This window comes from Triticum aestivum, chromosome 1A (assembly GCF_018294505.1).
Source record: "Triticum aestivum cultivar Chinese Spring chromosome 1A, IWGSC CS RefSeq v2.1, whole genome shotgun sequence".
NCBI lineage: Eukaryota > Viridiplantae > Streptophyta > Magnoliopsida > Poales > Poaceae > Triticum > Triticum aestivum.
In genome coordinates, this window is record NC_057794.1 from 574,266,361 (window position 1) to 574,284,824 (window position 18,464).

The 18,464-nt window shown below is 44.9% G+C and overlaps 2 protein-coding genes across 5 annotated transcripts; one reads left to right on the forward strand and one right to left on the reverse strand.

The window, feature by feature from the left end:
- Positions 1-10,158: 10,158 nt before the first annotated feature.
- On the forward strand, positions 10,159-13,318 carry LOC123181990 (short-chain dehydrogenase/reductase 2b). 4 transcript variants are annotated; one of them, XM_044594417.1, is made up of 6 exons: positions 10,159-10,386; positions 11,156-11,207; positions 11,312-11,555; positions 12,198-12,344; positions 12,501-12,695; positions 12,791-13,318. In XM_044594417.1, exons 2-6 carry the CDS (start codon positions 11,173-11,175, stop codon positions 13,187-13,189), a joined length of 1,020 nt encoding a protein of 339 aa, XP_044450352.1. In that variant the 5' UTR covers positions 10,159-10,386; positions 11,156-11,172; the 3' UTR covers positions 13,190-13,318. The 4 variants fall into 4 exon arrangements, with proteins under 4 accessions (XP_044450352.1, XP_044450362.1, XP_044450368.1 ...); XM_044594433.1 differs by lacking the exons at positions 10,159-10,386; positions 11,156-11,207 and adding exons at positions 11,664-11,846; positions 11,945-12,094 and having other exon boundaries at positions 11,374-11,555; XM_044594441.1 differs by lacking the exons at positions 10,159-10,386; positions 11,156-11,207 and adding exons at positions 11,664-11,846; positions 12,011-12,094 and having other exon boundaries at positions 11,374-11,555.
- Positions 13,319-13,773: 455 nt separating this feature from the next.
- LOC123182015 (protease Do-like 1, chloroplastic) lies at positions 13,774-18,062 on the reverse strand. Its single transcript, XM_044594450.1, has 8 exons — positions 17,622-18,062; positions 17,378-17,500; positions 15,651-15,822; positions 15,167-15,204; positions 14,862-15,060; positions 14,608-14,760; positions 14,081-14,215; positions 13,774-14,001 (listed from the first exon to the last, which is right to left on the reverse strand). Exons 1-7 carry the CDS (start codon positions 18,002-18,004, stop codon positions 14,180-14,182), a joined length of 1,104 nt encoding a protein of 367 aa, XP_044450385.1. The 5' UTR covers positions 18,005-18,062; the 3' UTR covers positions 13,774-14,001; positions 14,081-14,179.
- Between the last annotated feature and the right edge of the window lie 402 nt (positions 18,063-18,464).

The following is an 18,464-nucleotide window of genomic DNA, read 5'->3' on the forward strand; positions in this document are numbered from 1 at the left end:
TGCAAATCATCACAACATAATTCTGTATCAAATGGATGTGAAGAGTGCCTTTCTCAATGGCAAGATTGAAGAAGAAGTATATGTTGCACAACCACCAGGGTTTGAAGATCCAAAACATCCTGACATGGTATACAAGCTCAATAAGGCACTGTATGGCCTCAAACAAGCCCCTCGGGCCTGGTATGATACACTCAAATACTTCCTGAAGAGCAAAGGCTTCATACCTGGTTCCCTAGATCCCACTCTCTTCACGAAGACATATGATGGTGAACTATTTGTGTGCCAAATATATGTGGATGACATTATCTTCGGCTGCACCAATCAGAAATACAGTGAAGAGTTTGGATATATGATGCAAGAGCAATATCAGATGTCCATGATGGGGGAGCTGAAGTTCTTCCTCGGTCTTCAAATACGGCAACAACGCAACGGCATCTTCATATCACAAGAGAAATATCTTAAAGAGTGTCTGAAGAAGTTCGGTATGCAAGACTGCAAAGGCTTCACAACACCAATGCCAGCCAAACATCATCTGAGTCCCGACGACAATGGTAAAGAGTTCGATCAAAAGGTATACCGCTCCATGATTGGTTCCTTGCTTTATTTATGTGCATCTAGGCCAGATATCATGCTTAGTGTTTGCATGTGTGCTCGATTCCAAGCGGCACCAAAGGAGTCGCATCACTTAGCTGTGAAGCGAATTCTTTGATATTTGGCTCACACCCCAACTCTAGGATTATGGTATCCAAAGCGCTCAGAGTTTGATCTGGTTGGATTCTCGGATGCTGATTATGCTGGTGACAAGGTTGATCGGAAGTCTACGTCAGGCACATGTCACTTTCTGGGCCGATCACTTGTATGTTGGTCTTAAAGAAGCAGAACTGTGTATCCCTCTCCACTGCTGAATCTGAATACATTGCTGCTGGATCTTGCTGCGCTCAGCTTCTATGGATGAAGCAAACTCTCAAGGATTATGGCATTCATCTGAAGCAAGTGCCACTTTACTGCGACAACGAAAGCGCCATCAAGATCGCCCACAACCCAGTTCAGCACTCGAAGACAAAGCACATTGAAATTCATCATCACTTTCTCAGAGATCATGTTGCAAAGGAAGATATTGATATCATACACGTCAACACTGAAGATCAATTGGTAGATATCTTCACCAAGCCCTTGGATGAGAAGAGATTTTGCAAGTTACGGTGTGAGCTAAATATCTTGGAATCATCAAATGTCCTGTGATCAGGCACACATCCTAACACTTATGCATATTGATGACTTAGGTGTGCAACACACGAAGTAACGTATATCTTCAATCAATGAAGACATACATTCTAAGTGTGAATACATTAATGTGGAAATTGACTTCAGAGCGCCACGATAATTGTGCGCCGTGTCTGAGTCTAATACTTCCTATACGGTGGGTAACGCCACCACCAAACGTTCCATTTTGAAGTGTTTCACTCATGGCGTTACTTGCAATGTCTTCACATTTGGTTTGGCTTCAATCTCAACATGTCTTCATGATTATCTTCACTACGTGGATTATCTAGATATATATATATATATATATATATATATATATATATATGTACTAGTGTTCTGTCCTCTACAGCATTCACTTATAGCTATGTCTTCTTGTTTGAATCTTTTGAACTAAGTGAATGTGATCGGACCCTAACCTCTCTATGCTTTCTATCTCAAACTCTATCTCTCCAAGTCATATGCATTCTATTGAAACTGTCGAATGTCTTCTCTGCGTCCTTGTCAGCAGAAGACACAGAGACAAACTTTAAAATTGTTTTCAATGCTCATCCATCCACAAGAAATCCGGAGAAGTAGGAACGACCACACGACAATCCAGGCGTGCGTGGGATGTGGAACTGCCCCTGATATTCCGCATGGTGGACACATGTTGTTAAGATGCGAAACGCCAGGGGCACCTGTGTAATAGCGCAGTACCGCCTCTATCCCTATAAATACACGATTCACTGCGGTCATTATCTCTTCTTCCACCCTCGCACGAACCCTAGCGCCACCGCTAGCTCTCAACGATGCCGGCGACGAAGCGCTTCACTGCCGCAACCTCTCCGATGCCGTTTTCACGCCGACCGCGGACATCATCCTCTCCGCCGTCGCCGTAGGTGTCTTCCGTCGCCATGTTAGGGCACGGAGGATCGAACTGCTCGGTGTCATCAGACTCAGTATCTGCTGGAGGGTCATTCACGGCAGTCCCTAGTACTCGGATGTGGGTGATGAGGCCTTCAAGATTTGCATACGGACCGATGATATTTGGTTCTGCGTCACGTGTGCCGTCAGCTCTTGGTGAGGAGGGACCAGGGTTGAAGTCTAACCCCAGCTTCTTCTTGTTTTGATTTGCAGAGTTCTGAGCAAACTGGAAGTTGCGCTTGAACAGGTTGTCATCGCGACACCAGAGTAGTGTTGATGGATGAGCGTCAGCAGGCTGCGGTCCTCGAACCATGCATGGGTAGAAGCCTTGAGCAATGGCTTCGTCTCTGGACCTGGGTATGAGATTTTTGTACAGTACGTCTCCCCATGGGTTCTTGATGGCATACCTCTCCGCATATTCCTGGGTGACGAAGTGGTAGTGGAACCATTGCTCTGCCCAATATCTTCGAATCCATTGGATTCGAGTCTTGCGCTGAACATAGTTCTCTTCAAGATCAGTTTTGTACATCTCTGCCAATTCATCAGGCAGATCCTTGGATGTTCCCCCACGTCTCTGTCTGCCTCCCTTCCTTGCTGCTGTTACTGAAGCCATAAACCTTAACTTGGAAGGCTTCAAAGAGTTCAAAGGCTTCAAAGGCTTCCTTTTACTTGACCAACAGGAACTGGCTTCAGGTGAGTTGATGTGATGTTGTAAGTACTCTGCAAATGAATGCAGACTATGAGAACCAAAGGATTCTCCCACGGACATGTACCTGTGACAGCATTAAGGTGCGAGGGAAGGGGAAGAGGTCATATGCATTCTCAGAAGATTTTGAAGATAAATCGGTTTAGAAGACATTGACCTCAGCGTGCGAAGACATTCACTCATAGAAAAGAAGTTGGTTCCAGATTTGTACAAACCCACAGATTAGTACAAGTGAGGAATCTAACTACTTCATGAAGCACAAGTGAACATACTAGGCAGGTTATGAGATGTAGACTGATAGAGATCTAACTTGTGTGAACAGAAACTTCTTATGGCAGAAAGTGATCGAACTATAGGATCAAAAGAGGCTGTAAAAAGAGGTTTTATTTACCACACTTGGAACTGCTAGACGAAGTGGGAGATGAGGCCGAAGCTAGGAAGAGGAAACACTCTGAAGCCTCTCCTTCTGACCCAACCACCAAGAAGCGCAAGACCAAGAAATCTCGGGCTGCTCCCACAGAGCCCTTGATAGTTGAACCCCTCTCAGTCATCTATCCTGACGCAGATCGTCAGTTGACAGTTCATGAGCCTACTCCCACAGAGGCTCCTGACGCTGAAGATATTCCAGCAGCCAACCTCAACGCTGCTGAAGACATTGGTCACCAAGACAATGTACAAGGTGATGCAGCCCTTCCTCAGCTTGAGACAAGCGAACTGATCAGCATTGGTCGTCCGACGCCAATTGCACAAGATGCATCGTGGGAAGATCGCCCACGAGAGGAAGACAATGAGGCCCAGCCCACTCCAACTCCAACAGCGTCGTCTGCATTCCGTAGGCTTCGCAAGGGACCAAGGCCTCAGGAGTCTGCTGAAGACATTCCGGCTGCATTAGCCGAAGAGAATGAAGAAGAACCACAAGCTCCAACTCCCCCGCTCCAACAAGAAGCAGTTCTCCAGGAGAACGTGCCTGAGTTCGTCCCTCCCACTACACGTGTGGAGGCTGAAAATGTTGAGGCTGCCACAGACAACACTGAAGCTAATGTGGAGCCCTCCCCAACAACAGCTTCAGAAGACACTGAAGCTACTGCTCCTGACACTTCTGTGCCTGAGTCTGCTGCCGGTCCCCAATTCAACTATCATGTTGCGCACAGGCCCCAGGTCCAGAAGCCGATCCCACGACTGCCAAGGTTCCCAGGTCCTGCATCAGCTCCTGGCTCCTTCAACATCAACAGCTTCAGGGCAGATAACACGTTTTTCAACAGCTCCAAGAACCCTTATTCAAGGGAACGGATTGTATCAGATAGGTTCTGGAGCTATCAACAGCGCAGCTATTATTCATGCATCCTATACAACCAAGGTCGCATCTTTCCTCACAAGCGCCTTGAGGTTGAAGCTGTTGCTGGCCTGCCTGGCCTGGAAGACGCACTGGATTGCTTCAAGAAAGTGGGTCTGCTGCCGTTTATCACTGATGAAGAGCACTGGAATGAAGAGCTTCTGCTTCAGTTCTATGCCACCCTTCATATCAAAGGCTACAACAAAGATCCGAAGACTTGGGTCCTGGAGTGGATGACCGGCAATATCCATCATGAAGCCAATGCTTTCGATATCATTGAGCTTACCGGCCTTCCCACTCCTGGAGAATTCTTCGAAGAAGGCTGCCAACTCCATGCTGAAGCAATTGAGAGCATATTTCAGCGTCCTGAGCCAAATATGAGTCAGATGCTCTCAATGATGAAGCCATTGCCTCATGATGCACCCTATCCAACTGAGTTCTTCGTTGAAGACTTAGAGTACCTGCCCAGAACCATATATCACATCATCAGGCAGACTCTATGGCCCATTAAGGGACACTCTCCATATGCCAAGATTGAAGGTGCAATGAAGACTCTCATATTCTGCATTCTTCATGGAAAATGCTTCAACGCACAGGATCTCTTCATCCACCTACTTGCAGCGTCTGGCTCAGATTTATTTGGCTTGAAGTTTTATGCTCCTTGGGTTATGAGGCTGATCAAGCTTCACTCTGCGATTTCATATCAGCCCTCAGCCCGCAACCATCGAATCTTCTTGCTAGATTTGGACACCTCTGCTGAAGCTATATACCCTGAGCCTGCCAAGCAACCATTAAGTCTTCAAAATGCAGAACACCAGAGCTTCACTCAGAATGTTGACGGTGTTGAAGCCATCTCCAGAGTATATCCGTTGGATGGCACCACACATGCACCTGCATCTACTGAAGCCACTGACAGCACAGCTGCTCAGCGACCCAAGAAGCGCGCTCGTGCCCTCAATGACCGAGAGCTTCTTGTGGCCCTTCACCAAAAGCAAGATAGGCATCACGACTGGTTGAAGAGACAGATGAAAAGCCTCTTGGTGGATGTCAACCGCCTCAGGAATCTTGCCACCAAGAATGCATTCGTTGCTCATGAAACTTGTCGCCGCACCTGGAAAGGACTCTCAATGATGTGTTCTGAAGCTGAACTTCAAGAGGTTGGCTTCAAAGAGCAATTCAAGTTTGACTCCACACCTCCTAGAAGAGCTGTGATGCGAAGCACACCATCACTTGAAGATTCGGAGTTCTCTTCCTCTGCTGCCACGGTGAATGCACGGATTATCGATGAAGAGGGCGACACTACATCACCTCCACCTCCTTCAGCACGCATCAACTCTGCACCAAGCTCATCTGCACCGCCAAACACTTCCACCGACCCTGCTGCGCCTGGGAACGCGTAGAAAACTCTATGTCTTCAAACCTTTTTGGTCATCACTGACAAAAGGGGGAGAAGCATATGATGGTTTAGTCTTCAAGCGGGTCACTATGGGCGGGTGCCTTTATATTTTGCTACATTTTGCTTCGTGCTTACAACTCCCGTTTTTGCTACATTTGCTTCTTTGAGTTGTAACACTTAGACTTGATGGTCGTCTGCTACATGTTTGTCACTCTGTTATGCGAAGATAAATTCCGCATGTGCGACGATAAATTCCGCACTTAGATCATTCTGCAGACGTCCATTTTCCATTATGCATGTCATTATCTTCGTATACTCTTACATGCATAGTGGATTGTCATCATAAGTTGAAGTGGATCTCCACAAGTACAACCTGCCATGTGCAATTGCATTCAAGAAGCAAATTACTTATATGCACATCTTCAGGGGGAGCCCTTGCAGCTTATGAAGACAATTCCTTTACAATTTCACAAATTATGTTCCCCGTTGAAAACTTCAACTAGTTTGTCATCAATCACCAAAAAGGGGGAGATTGTAAGTGCATCTAGTGCCACCCCTAGTTGGTTTTGGAGTATTGACGACAAACCTAGTTGAGGGACTAATGTGTTTGTGAGAATTGCAGGATAACACAGGTAGAAGTCCCTCATTGATTCGGTTTTACTACCAGAGATGACCCCTAAAAACGTATGAAGACATTGAAGACAATGGTGGTACATGAAGATATTCATATTGAAGACTATGACAAGAGAAGACACCACGTGAAGCCTATGGAACTCGAAGACTTAGATTCTTTGTAGTTTATTTCATTTGTGTTGAGTCATAGGAACCACCATACTGTTAAGTGGGGTCCAAGAGAACCAGTCAGAATGACTGAAGTGATGCCTAATTCAAATCCTATGTCTTCGAGCGAAGACTATGAGAGCAAATCTTGTCCAGAGTCGGACAAGTCAGCTTTACTTGCAGCCCAAGTAAAGTTGCCATGTGAGTTCAAAATCTGACCGTTGGAACACGTGTCAGTTCCTTAGTGACCCAGGCTCATTTCGGACAAATCAGGTCGGGTTGCCCAGTGGCTATAAATAGTCCACCCCCTTCAACCTTAAATGGTTGGCTACTCAGATTTCAGTGCACGGCTTTTGTCGTTTGAGAGCAACCCACCTCGAAGCCTTTGAGAGAAAATTCCTAGCGAGGAGAAAAGCCCTAACCACCCAGAGCCAGAGTAAATTGGGCATCACTTAAGTCTTCGTGTCTGAGTGATCTGAAGACTTATTACACTTGAGGACTGTGCATCCTCCAGACGGTTAGGCGTCGCGTTCTGAGCATCCAAGAGAAATTGTGGATTGCCGGTGAACGAAGTCTGTGAAGGTTTGGGAGTCTACCTTGAAGACTTACCAGAGTGATTGGGCGAGGTCTGTGTGACCTTAGCTCAAGGAGAAAACGGTGAGGACTGGGTGTCCTGAGCTGCGTGTTCAGGACTGGGTGTCCGGGACTGTGTGTCCGGGACTGTGTGTCCTTTGGTTTAAATACCTAGCCGCTCCAACCAGACGTACAGTTGTCACAGCAACTGGAACTGGTCCAACAAATCATTGTCTTCAACGTGTCACTGGTTTCATCTTCACTTCCCTTCAACTTACTGTTATTCATTGTGAAGCCATTGCATGCTTGCTCTATCTTTTGTCTTCACAACATAACTGTATGATTTGACTGGCTTCATAACTTCTTCCTATCTGATCCTTATTACACTGCAGCTACTTGTCATTGTGCTTTCACTCTATTGAATACTTGACCATGGCTTGTCTGGTGTAATCTAACTTCCGCTGCTTAAGTGATAGGCATATCTGTACTGTTTGTCTTCATAACTCTCACGTATTGAAGAATTTGATAAAAATCGCCTATTCACCCCCCTCTAGTCGATATAACACACTTTTACTCAGTAAGAAATTATGTTAAAGTCAATGGCAATCTTGAATTCATTTGCACCGTCGTGTGGGCTTCGACAAGGTGAACACATATCCCCGATTTATTTTTGTTTTGTTGCCCGGGAGCTCTCTACGCTGCTTCAACAAGGAGTGGAGACACATGATGTTCAACATGTAAAAATATGTAGTGAGGCGTCAGGAGCAGTGGCGGAGGTAGAGGGTGGACAGGGTGGGCCACGGCCCACCCTGGCATTTTTGGAATAGCTTTATAGCATAGGAAAAATGGTAAAAAATATTAAGAAAAAATATTTTTTATGAACACTTCTATTGTTGGCCCACCTTGGCCCATTGGGCTAGATCCGCTACTGGTCAGGAGTATTACAACTACTATTTGTTGATGACAATATCCTTTTTTCAGAGCTAATTTAGCCTAGGCATAGTATGTTAAGGGTGTCATTCATTGATATAGAAGAGCAATAGACCAGCTAATAAACCCACAAAAATGTTATATACAGTTTCGGTACAACTGCCTTATGGAGACATAGATTGTGGTTAAGCGGGAGTTGCAAGTTCAAAATTCTGAATTTGAAACGGAATTGTCTCGGTTTACCAACCCTGGATGATCGTATGAACGAAGGGAAGTTCCAGATGTTGCAGGCAACCCTAACTAATTGCTCGGCAGCTCGTCCGCCAGGCTGTGAAGGAGGCTTATAAATGAATTGTTGAATTATATTTGGGTTGTGTTGAATTGTTAAACCGTGCTTTAATTTTGGTTGTGCTGAATCATTGAATTGGTGATGATTTGAACATTTGATTATGTATGCTATATAATCTAGCGTGCATGAGTTTGCATGAAAATGAGAGTTTAAATATGAAGGGTGTGGTTGTTCGGGCAAACAATGAGAAGCAAGTCGACGCTGCGACATGTCCGCGGACATTTAGGGAGCCGGATTTGCCCACTCTAGTTATAGACGCTCTACAAACATTTTTTATTCCGAGTTCAGCTGTCGCAAGATTGATGCCATCGCGCGACCATTTCTTATCACACGATGCACGTCAGCACTTAAGGAAGCCTCAGTGCGACGACCTAGCTAGCTCGTCCATGTTCCTTGCGCGACTAAGTTTTTTTACCGGAGCGTTCAATTGCTTTCTCTGAGATTCGTGCCAGCCTTTTGTGTATAAAGTAAAAATAATTTACTATGCAATACAAGCAGTAGACAAAGGAATACATCTGTGCATGTTAGATGCGTGGCAGCTTTAGATATGACTTGGTGGAAAAGGACGGCGTATGGGTTTTCTCCCCCAAACAAAGTAGTTGCATTTTATTTGCTGATCATATTTTGAATGGTTAACAGCTTATGAACCAAATTTCCATTAATGAATTTTTTTGTACATTTGAATTCAGGGTGATAAGACCTTTAAAACAAGACCGGTCTTGGATACAATTTGGCTAGATTGAATTTTTACTGGTTCAATTAATTTCACATTACAAAAAATAGGATTTTACTCATTTCAATTAACAGAGTTTACTCATTCCAAAAAAATTATTTCACTAATTTGAAATACGGATTTCACTCATTTACAAATTAATTTTATTATTTCAAACTAATATTTCATTTATTTCAAACAACTGATTTCACTCAGTTGAAAAAACTTACTTCACTCATTTCAGAGAACACATTAGATTCACTCATTTGAAGTACTATATTCCACTCGTTTAAAAAACTTATTTCACACATCACAAAAAAAAAAATATTTTCAAACTTTGTTTCACTCGTTTCAAGAAACTAATTTCACTTATTTCAGAAAACACATTACATTCAGTCAATTGAAATACTATATTTCACTTGTTTCAAAAAGTGATTTTACTCGTTACAAAAGATAGATTCCGCTCATTTCACTAGTTTCAGAAAACACATTACACTCACAATATACAGAAATAAATAAGGATTTTTCACAAAAAAGAAATATTTCAATTAAAAAACTATTTTACTCATATAAAAAATATCATTCAAACACATATTTCTCTGCAGTAATTAAAATCTATGAAATTAGATTTTTGAACTAAGTGAGATCTATGAAAATAGCTACTTTTTCAAATGTGTGAAACATGTTATTTTTAAATCTGACTGACATAAGCAGTTTCACACAGAGTGAAATAACATGTTTCATATGTTCCATATATAGAGTGAAATAAATTTCGAACACTGAAATAAGCAGTTTCACATAGAATATATAGAGTGAAATAAGTTAACTGAAATGTTGAAAATTAAATGTATTTGAAATCTATCCAAAATTGATCTTGTTCTAAAGGTCTTGACACCCGGAGATCAAATATATAAAATATTTCACATATGTAATTTTGGTTTAAAAGATATTAATGGTTGAAAATGTCAAATGAAATTTAAATGGGTACCTTTGTTATGGGGGCCAGAGGAGGAGAGTATGTCTGAGCCATGCATGCATCGTACTGACAAAAAGTGCTGACAAGAGTTGACAAGACGTTTCATACATGATGATGTTCAACAGAATACAAATAAATAGTAGTATGCATGTAGACAGCGTGCACCAATCTCCAAAAATTTAAGGATGAATTTAGCACCGGTACATCCCTGCACCGGTAAAAAGAGGTTTGCGGTTCCTTGCAGCCTCCGACATTGACCGAGTATGAGTTGAGCTCTTGTCTCAGCATGGCCCAGTGATAAAAATACAGTGGAGAAAGTAAGCAAGATCGGCCATCTTTTCCAAGCGCAGAGGCAAAGTTGTGCACGAGGAGGGCGTGCGGCATCGACCAACTGCAGCCCAGCGGCGCCGGCGCATCTTCTCTCCCCACGCCGTCCCGGTGGGAGTCCTCCGTCCCTGTCAGGTTGATCCCTTCTTCCTCCCTCCAGTCCTAGGCCCTAGCTCGACGGCGGGTTGGTTAGTAGGGGAGTGGCAGGAGGTGGTCGGTGAGGAGCGAGGAGGAGCTCGACGGCGTGTCCTCTCTGAGATGGCACACCCTCGCCGACGCCGGTGAGGTAGGGCCGGCCGATGGGGGGAGGCGCCGGCCGAGCGAGAGAGCTGGGACGCTGCTTGCTGCTCTCTGCTCTGCTTCTTATTCTGGTTGCTGCCGCTGCTTGCTGCTCTGCTTCTTACCCTATCCTAGTGTTGCAATCTGTACTGAAATTATTGTGCTGTATCATTGTATGGTATAGCCATTAGAAATATTTTGGTAGAGCAGTCCCTCGAGTGATTTGACAGAAAAAAAACTTGATATAAAATGCAAAATTGTGAAGATCATGGACTGAAAACATCTAGTGTCACGAGGTTCGGACTTGGGACTTCCAAGGGATATGCATCTGATAAACTCTAAACTGTAGTTGCTATTGCAGATTATATATGGAACTACTCTCTATGTTTACTTTTACAAGAAGTTTTATACAGTTCAGACAGTGCCTAAAACAGTTCAGGGTCAGCTGTCTATAACGTCTTATAAAAAACAACGGAGGGAGTAGTAAATAATTTCTGCTATATAATCATTTGCATCAAAAGTGCAGAACAAAGCATAATACTGAAAGTCTTTTTCTTTCAAACAGCTCAAAAGCCATTATGCAAGTTCCTTCTATTGTAGTACTCATAATAAGCAAAACCTACAGGACTAGAAGAAGCCACAATGGAAGGAAGCATCAGCGGTCCATCAGAGAAAAGGTAAGCAGCTTTCTGTCTGAGTAATAGCAGATTGATGCCTCATTTAGAGACAACCACCTGTTTATTGATTAGTTGCACTCTCATCGTTATATTTTTTCTCTTAGGGTTGCCGTGGTGACCGGAGGGAACCGGGGGATGGGGCTGGAGATATGCCGGCAGCTTGCGGCTCACGGGCTCACCGTCGTCTTGACGGCGAGGGACGAGAAGAGGGGCACTGAGGCAGCCGAAAAGCTCCGGGAGGAGGGGCTACCGGATGTCATGTTTCATCAGTTGGAGATCAGCGAGCCCGCCAGTGCCGCTCATCTGGCTGCTTCCATAAAGGACAAGTTCGGCAAGCTTGACATATTGGTACAGTTGCTTAAATTTTCAAATGAAGTTTTCAATTTGCAAAGGATTTGTGATACAGAAGGCAATTTCAACAAAATTGATGATCATCGCACTCACGCACACCCATAGTAGCCGGAAACGGGTAACGGTGGGCCGTCCCTCGATCTGGATTCATCGACCCGGAATCAGATTCGGGAACAAGGGTCGATTCGGTAAGATTCGATGCGGATTCGGTGTTTCCGCAGCTGGATCGTCGATTCAGGTTCGGCGACTCGACAGTCTTGGTTCTTGAATCGATCGAGTAAGCAAAAGGTCAGCCATATCAATCACGAACTCCTCGTTTTAATTTCTGCCCCGTTCTTTTCCACTCCTCTAAATAACTCCTTATTCTGCTCTCCAATTACTCCAAGGCTGCTAATAAATTTTCCATTGGGAAGGAGATAATATATTTTAGTCTTCATGAATCGACGATGCAGCCAGTTCCCTGTATAAGTACTCCCTCGGTCCCTCCCAGCCAGTTGCTCCCCGCACCCGTAAAGATTCACGTTTCTCGTTCCATGGTACCGTACCGGATTCATCATACCGGAATTGATTGGATCGCGTTTCCGTTTTAGAAAAATCGTTCTAGAGATGTATACCCTCACTGTACCCTATTTTTTCCAGCCCCCGACTCTCGTCCCCCGTTCCCGTTCCTCGTTCCCACCGTACCGGAAACATGGCAACTATGCGCACACCGCACCGCAGGTCAACAATGCCGGAGTGCTCGGGGTGACCACGGACGTCGGCGACCCGGCAACCCTCCAGGAGACGGTAAATTTGTCTCCGATATATATGTCGCATTCCCTTAAAATTCACTTTTGGAGTACATTGAGATCACATTTAGATACTGCTTTGCTTTGGACCGTTTGGAGCTGAAGTACTTACTGAGGTTGTTTGGTTGCATCCATGTCCATCACTTAACAACAGCTTGCAGGCATGGATGGGATGGAGAGAGCCGAGTGGCTGAGGCAGCGGACCACGCAGACCGCCCAGGATGCAGAGGACTGCCTGAGGATCAACTACCACGGCAACAAGACCGTCACGGAAGCCCTCCTCCCGCTCCTCCGGTCCTCCTCCGACGGCAGAATCGTCAACGTAACCTCTGCCTGGGGCTTGCTCAGGGTACACACCTCTCATCTCCATGTAGAGTATTTCACAACAAATTGAAACAAATTTGCTCACATCACACCCTGGCTGTTCACCTTGCAAAAATGCAGTATTTCAGCGGCGACGAGCTCCGGCGGGAGCTGGACGACGTCGCAAACCTCACGACGCAGCGGCTCGACGAGATGTCGGGCCTGTTCCTCGAGGACCTGGGCACGGGCAATGGCGCGCTGGAGCGCCGCGGGTGGCCGGCCGACCCGGTGTACGCCGCCTACATGGCGTCCAAGGCGCTGGTGTGCGCCTACACCAGGGTGATCGCCAGGGAGGAGGGCGCTGCGTTGCGGGTCAACTGCGTGCACCCCGGCTACGTCGTCACCGGGATGAACGACTACACCGGCATCCTCACCGCCGCCGAGGGCGCCGCCGCCGCGGTTGTAGTTGCGCTCGCGGAGAAGGGGGGAGTCACCGGCGCCTACTTCGATCGCACTGAACTGGGAGCGTCCTTTGTGTGATTTCTCCGTGGAGCAGTTGTTAGCTGGATATCTTTTTCAATAAAGTTCAATCTACTTAATATTACTTGATCTTTTGCAATAACACAATGTCATGAGTTGGTCCAGATATCTAGAATTATGTTTTGTTCACTTCTTTTTCTTTCAGAACTAGAATATTTCCAATGTCAAGGTAAATCTTTTGAAACTACTAGCAAAGTGTACGTGCAAAGCACGTCAACAAATATACAGCAGGGGGAGATGCATTCTCGACATTTTATTTCCTTCGATGCGAATATAGGAAACTCTATAATCGAGATTGTTCTAACTTTAGAATCAGATTCTTGGCATGAGAAAAAGATGCTTCTAGAATAGTATGGATGATAGAATGCAGGTTCAATTAAAAGATCACGAGTCAGAATCCTCTGAGATGAAAACTTTATCCAATGGATGATACTCTTCAGACTTGTCAATTCTCAACCATTGGATGAAGCATATCTAATGGCTGACATTTGAAGTTATTGTCACACTATATATTGGTATAGGTATATAGACTAGTAGCATACGTAAGCAGATAGATCATGTACTGGAACAGTGCACATAAGGCATGAGCAATGAACCAAATTGATATTTTTCTTTTCATTCTTTTTACACCAGACAATTTACAAACATCAATTATGTACAAGGAGCTCCGTGGTAGGCCAACATGCTAATACCTTGTACCTACGTGAGAATACACCCGAGAAGGACACCGCTCACTATGTTTCGTCGAGCTTTGGTTCAAGGACCACAGCGATCTTCTCCTTCTTATCTCCGCGCAATACTTCCACGGTCACCTTTAAAAGAACAGAAGCGAGTATCTTAGCAGCCATCAAGGGAAAAAAATGTTCCTGTTGAACATGGGTGAAAGCTTACCGTCTCTCCGACTTTGCACTGATCCAAGATACGGTACAGGTCGCTTCCATTCGCAACCTTAGTACCATTAACAGAAGTAATTATGTCCCCGAGGATAAGTCATCCGTAGGCATCCCGTTTCGTTGATTGCAGACCCTGCATACAACATAGCAAGCAGAAATATTTAGCCGCACAAGTCCTGTACCGCAGAAACGTGTCTAACAAATGCATTTCACAATTATATAGAAGGAACAGAAAATACGAGTTTATTCTACACATAAGTTTGGTTCTTATCAAATGAATTACTGCTCTGTTTCTTAAGCTATTCTTAGTTCCGACAATCAGAGAAGGCACATGAGAACATTGTTCAACAGATGCTATAATGTACTGGAGTAACAGTAGAAGGTTTTCTCATGCTAGGTGCAAAAAGATTGTTTACTGAAACTGAAACAAAATAAGAATTTGACTACTGTAAAAATATCTCGTGGTTTCCAATCAAGTTCCATTGAATTTGCATCAAACATGTGTATAATATAGATGGACAGTACCGCTTTGCCAGCTGGTCCGTTTGGGGGAGCATCCAAGACAAGCACTCCACTCAATCCAAGCTGCTCCACAGATTGGTCAGGGGCAAATTTTATCCCCAAAATAGGTCTTGTCACTTTCCCAAATTGTATAAGCTGATCCACGATACCACCAACCTGAATATGGTCGAAATACATGCTTTGTAATAAGCAAGAAATTTATAGGAAAAGAAGACCCAGAACAAATCCAAAATTATGAATTAAGCTGAGTGACATACTGTATCAACTGGAATGGAGAAGCCAACCCCAGATGATGCTCCTGAAGGTGAGTATATAGCAGTATTTACACCTATCAGGTTTCCAGAACTATCAAGAAGTGGGCCCCCGCTGTTACCAGGGTTGATAGCAGCATCAGTCTGTATTACATCCTGTATAGGACGTCCAGTTGCAGCTGAACTAATTTCTCTCCGCAATCCACTGGGGGAAATCAGAAGAGAACAAATAGAAGTGTCTCAGTTTACCAAAGACTGAACAAAAGAATCAGCAAACGAGGAGTCAATTCAACCAATCAATAATACTACACCTGATAACACCTGTTGTAAGAGTGTGGTCAAGGCCAAACTGCAAATATATAAATAACAGATGTCAGACAGTAATCAGTAGTTGCTTAAAGTAACATGCACATAATTGAAAGAGAAGCCCAAATAACTGAATTGTTTAAATCAACTCTTTCCATCCATGAACTATACTGAAAATTTACAAAAAATATATATGCCATACATAGTTCCTTAGCATAGAATCTGTTTGGCATATCGGTGGTTGGACACATGGACATGGACATGGTAGAGTATTTTCATTTCCAATGCTATTGCTACTGAACATAATCAGGATAAGAAACAGGCTGGCCCTACTGAAATTTCAACACAGGTTCAGGAGTTGAAATGAAAAGAAATTACTAAGGAACACAAAATGCAAGTAACAAAAACACTGAATGATTGATGTCAAATTTGCACATCAGCCGACATGTAGAGATAAATCATAGAACAACTGGTGTAAGAAGCACTCACAGGGTTTCCTATGGCATAAACTTTCTGACCAACCAGTAGGTCTGCTGACACACCAACTGGTAAAGGTCTTAGTTTATCCTTTGGTGCTTCGATACTCAAAACAGCAACATCCTTGTCCTGGTCAAATCCGACAACTTGCGCTTCATACACCGACTGATCAGCAAGCGTGACCCTACATAAAACTAAAACGGTAATTTCACTTCGCCATGATACAATTCAAGACAACCCTGTCATAAATATTCAACAAGATGGTAGCATACTATCTGCAGATCTGAGTAAATTGACATCATGTGAAATTAGCAAGGAAGCAAACAAAGCATGACTAACACGTAAATAAGGTTTAGAAGAAACCAAAGTGCATAGGTCATTGTTAGCATTTCGCATCAAAGTCTCGGATCTAGCATTAAGTACTGGATGAAATTATGAAAGATGGAATCCAAAATATAGTCACTATAAAGCTTCAAAGATGTGTCACTGTGTCAGGCTAAACATCTACTATAACTAACCAACAGCCTACAACCTATGGATATATTTGCTACGCACAATGAATCCAAATGATAACAAGTCATTAGCACGAGCATTAATGGTTCACTGTGCTATTAAAAATAAGCAACCACGTCCACATTGCCCATGCTTATATCAATGTCCAGTTGCGGTTCTGCAACTCTGGTTTCCCCTGTTTATTCATTCGTTATAGTTCTTAGTTCTTACAGTTACAGGTCCACAACAACTGCACCATTCTATGAACCTTCTATAAAAGTAAAATCTAGCAGAATTGTCATGCTGATTTGAATTTTTCTGAAGAATATTGGTAGCGACTGGCTCTATTAAGTGTTAACCGACACACAAAACAGTCGGGATGGGTGGACACGCTGGTAAAGGTCTTAGTTTATCCTTTGGTGCTTGAATACTCAAAACAGCGACATCCTTGTCCTGGTCAAATCCGACAACTTGCGCTTCCTACACCGACTGATCAGCAAGCATGATCCTACGTAAAACTAAAATGGTAATTTCACTTCGCCATGATACAATTCAAGACAACCCTGTCATAAATATTCAACAAGATGGTAGCCTACTATCTGCAGATCTGAGTAAATTCACATCATGTGACATTAGCAAGGAAGCAAAGAAAGCATGACTAACACGTAAATGATGTTTACACGAAACCAAAGTGCATAGGTCATTGCAAGTCTCGGATCTAGCATCAAGTACTGGATGAAATTATGAAAAATGGGATGCAAAATATAGTCACTCTAAAGCTTCAAAGATGTGTCAGGTTAAACATCTACTATAACTAACCTACAGCCTACAACCTATGGACATATTTGCTACCCACACCGTATCCAAATGACAACGAGTCGTTAGCAGCGAGCTTTAATGGTTCACTGTACTCTGCTATTAAAACTAAGCAATCACGTCCACATTGCCCATGCTTATCAATATCCAATTGCAGTTCTGCAACTCTCATTTCCCCTGTTTAATGTGTATTCCTTCGTTTGAGTTCTTACAGCTCCACAGCAATCACACCATTCTACTCCCTCCGTTCCAAATTACTCGCCGTGGTTTTAGTTCAAATTTGAACTAAAACGACGACGAGTAATTTGGAACGGAGGGAGTATGAAGTATGAACCTAGGATAAATGTCATATCTAGGAACGGGCATGCTGTGATTTGAATTTTGCTGAAGAATATATCGGCAGCGAGCAACTCTGTTAAGCGTTAACCAACCTGAGGTCCGAGGCGCCACGGATGACATGGAAATTGGTGACGATGTGGCCGAGCTTGTCCCAGACGAAGCCGGAGCCGGAGCCCTGCGGCACCTCGAGCACGTCCAGCGTGAAGGCGTCCTGCCTACACACCAAACCAAAACAGAGGCCCCAAGCTTCTTCGCATTAGGCGCCAAGGCCAAACAGATGGACACACCGTGGCAATGGAAGGGAAAGGGGGCGGGGGAGGATGGGCCCAGCCATACCTGACGGCGAGGTTGGTGATGTAGACGACGGAGGGGGTGTTGTCCTTGAAGAGGCGCACGGTGGCGAGCTCGTCGGCCTGCAGCTTCCGCGGCGTGGCGACGACGAACGCGGACGCGGCCCCGGCGTCCCCGAGGAGCAGCGCGGCGGAGGCGAGCGCGACTACCAGGGGCCCCGCGGCGGCCGCCAGCGCCCGCCGCGCGGCCTCGGCGACGGGGCCCACCACGAGGTCGCGCAGCGGCCTCCGCAACGAGGCCGGGAGCGCGAGGGGGCCGGCGGGCGGCCTGTTGGCCGCGGCGCGCGCGATGTGCCTGAGGGAATGGCGCGGGCGCGGCGGCGGGCGGGCGAGCGGGGAGGGGGCGGAGAGGAAGCAGGCGGCGGCCATTTGGGAGTGGGGGGAGAGCAGCAGCAGCAGCAGCCGCGGGCTGGAGCTCCCGTGGAATCGGGATGGGTGAACGCGCTGCGCTCTCGTTGGTCGTGTGCTCCGCTTATTGTCAAACTTTTTTTTTTTTGCTTTGTTGACTAGCGAATGTATGTACTACTGCCACTGGCGTCTTCGTTTTGGTTCGGGTTGCTTCCGATCCGTTCTCTCCCTCTCCTCCGTGTGTTTTTGTTTTGTTTCGTTCCCACTGTGGCCCAGGCCCACGGGGGGGTGGCTCTCGACGGTTCATGTATCTGCATAGAACCATGCCAGGTTCTCTCATTCTAATACTTTTGCTAGATTTTTCTAAAGAAAAAAAAATAGTCCCTCCGTCCCACAATATAATACTCCCTCTATTCTTAAATATAGGGTGTATAATTTTTGGCATGGAAATTAAAGAATGCACGTGGAGGGAAAATTTTCC

What these genes read in the sequence shown, in the direction of transcription:
- LOC123181990 (XM_044594417.1), top strand. Translation starts at nt 11,173, where the DNA reads ATGGAAGGAAGCATCAGCGGTCCATCAGAGAAAAG. An exon ending in AGCGGTCCATCAGAGAAAAG is followed by an intron (nt 11,208 to 11,311) that starts GTAAGCAGCTTT and finishes TTTTTCTCTTAG; the next exon opens with GGTTGCCGTGGTGACCGGAG. An exon ending in CGGCAACCCTCCAGGAGACG is followed by an intron (nt 12,345 to 12,500) that starts GTAAATTTGTCT and finishes ACTTAACAACAG; the next exon opens with CTTGCAGGCATGGATGGGAT.
- LOC123182015 (XM_044594450.1), bottom strand. Translation starts at nt 18,004, where the DNA reads ATGGCCGCCGCCTGCTTCCTCTCCGCCCCCTCCCCGCTCGCCCGCCCG. An exon ending in ATCACCAACCTCGCCGTCAG is followed by an intron (nt 17,501 to 17,621) that starts GTATGGCTGGGC and finishes TTTGGTGTGTAG; the next exon opens with GCAGGACGCCTTCACGCTGG. An exon ending in CTTACAACAGGTGTTATCAG is followed by an intron (nt 15,061 to 15,166) that starts GTGTAGTATTAT and finishes GATTTCCCCCAG; the next exon opens with TGGATTGCGGAGAGAAATTA.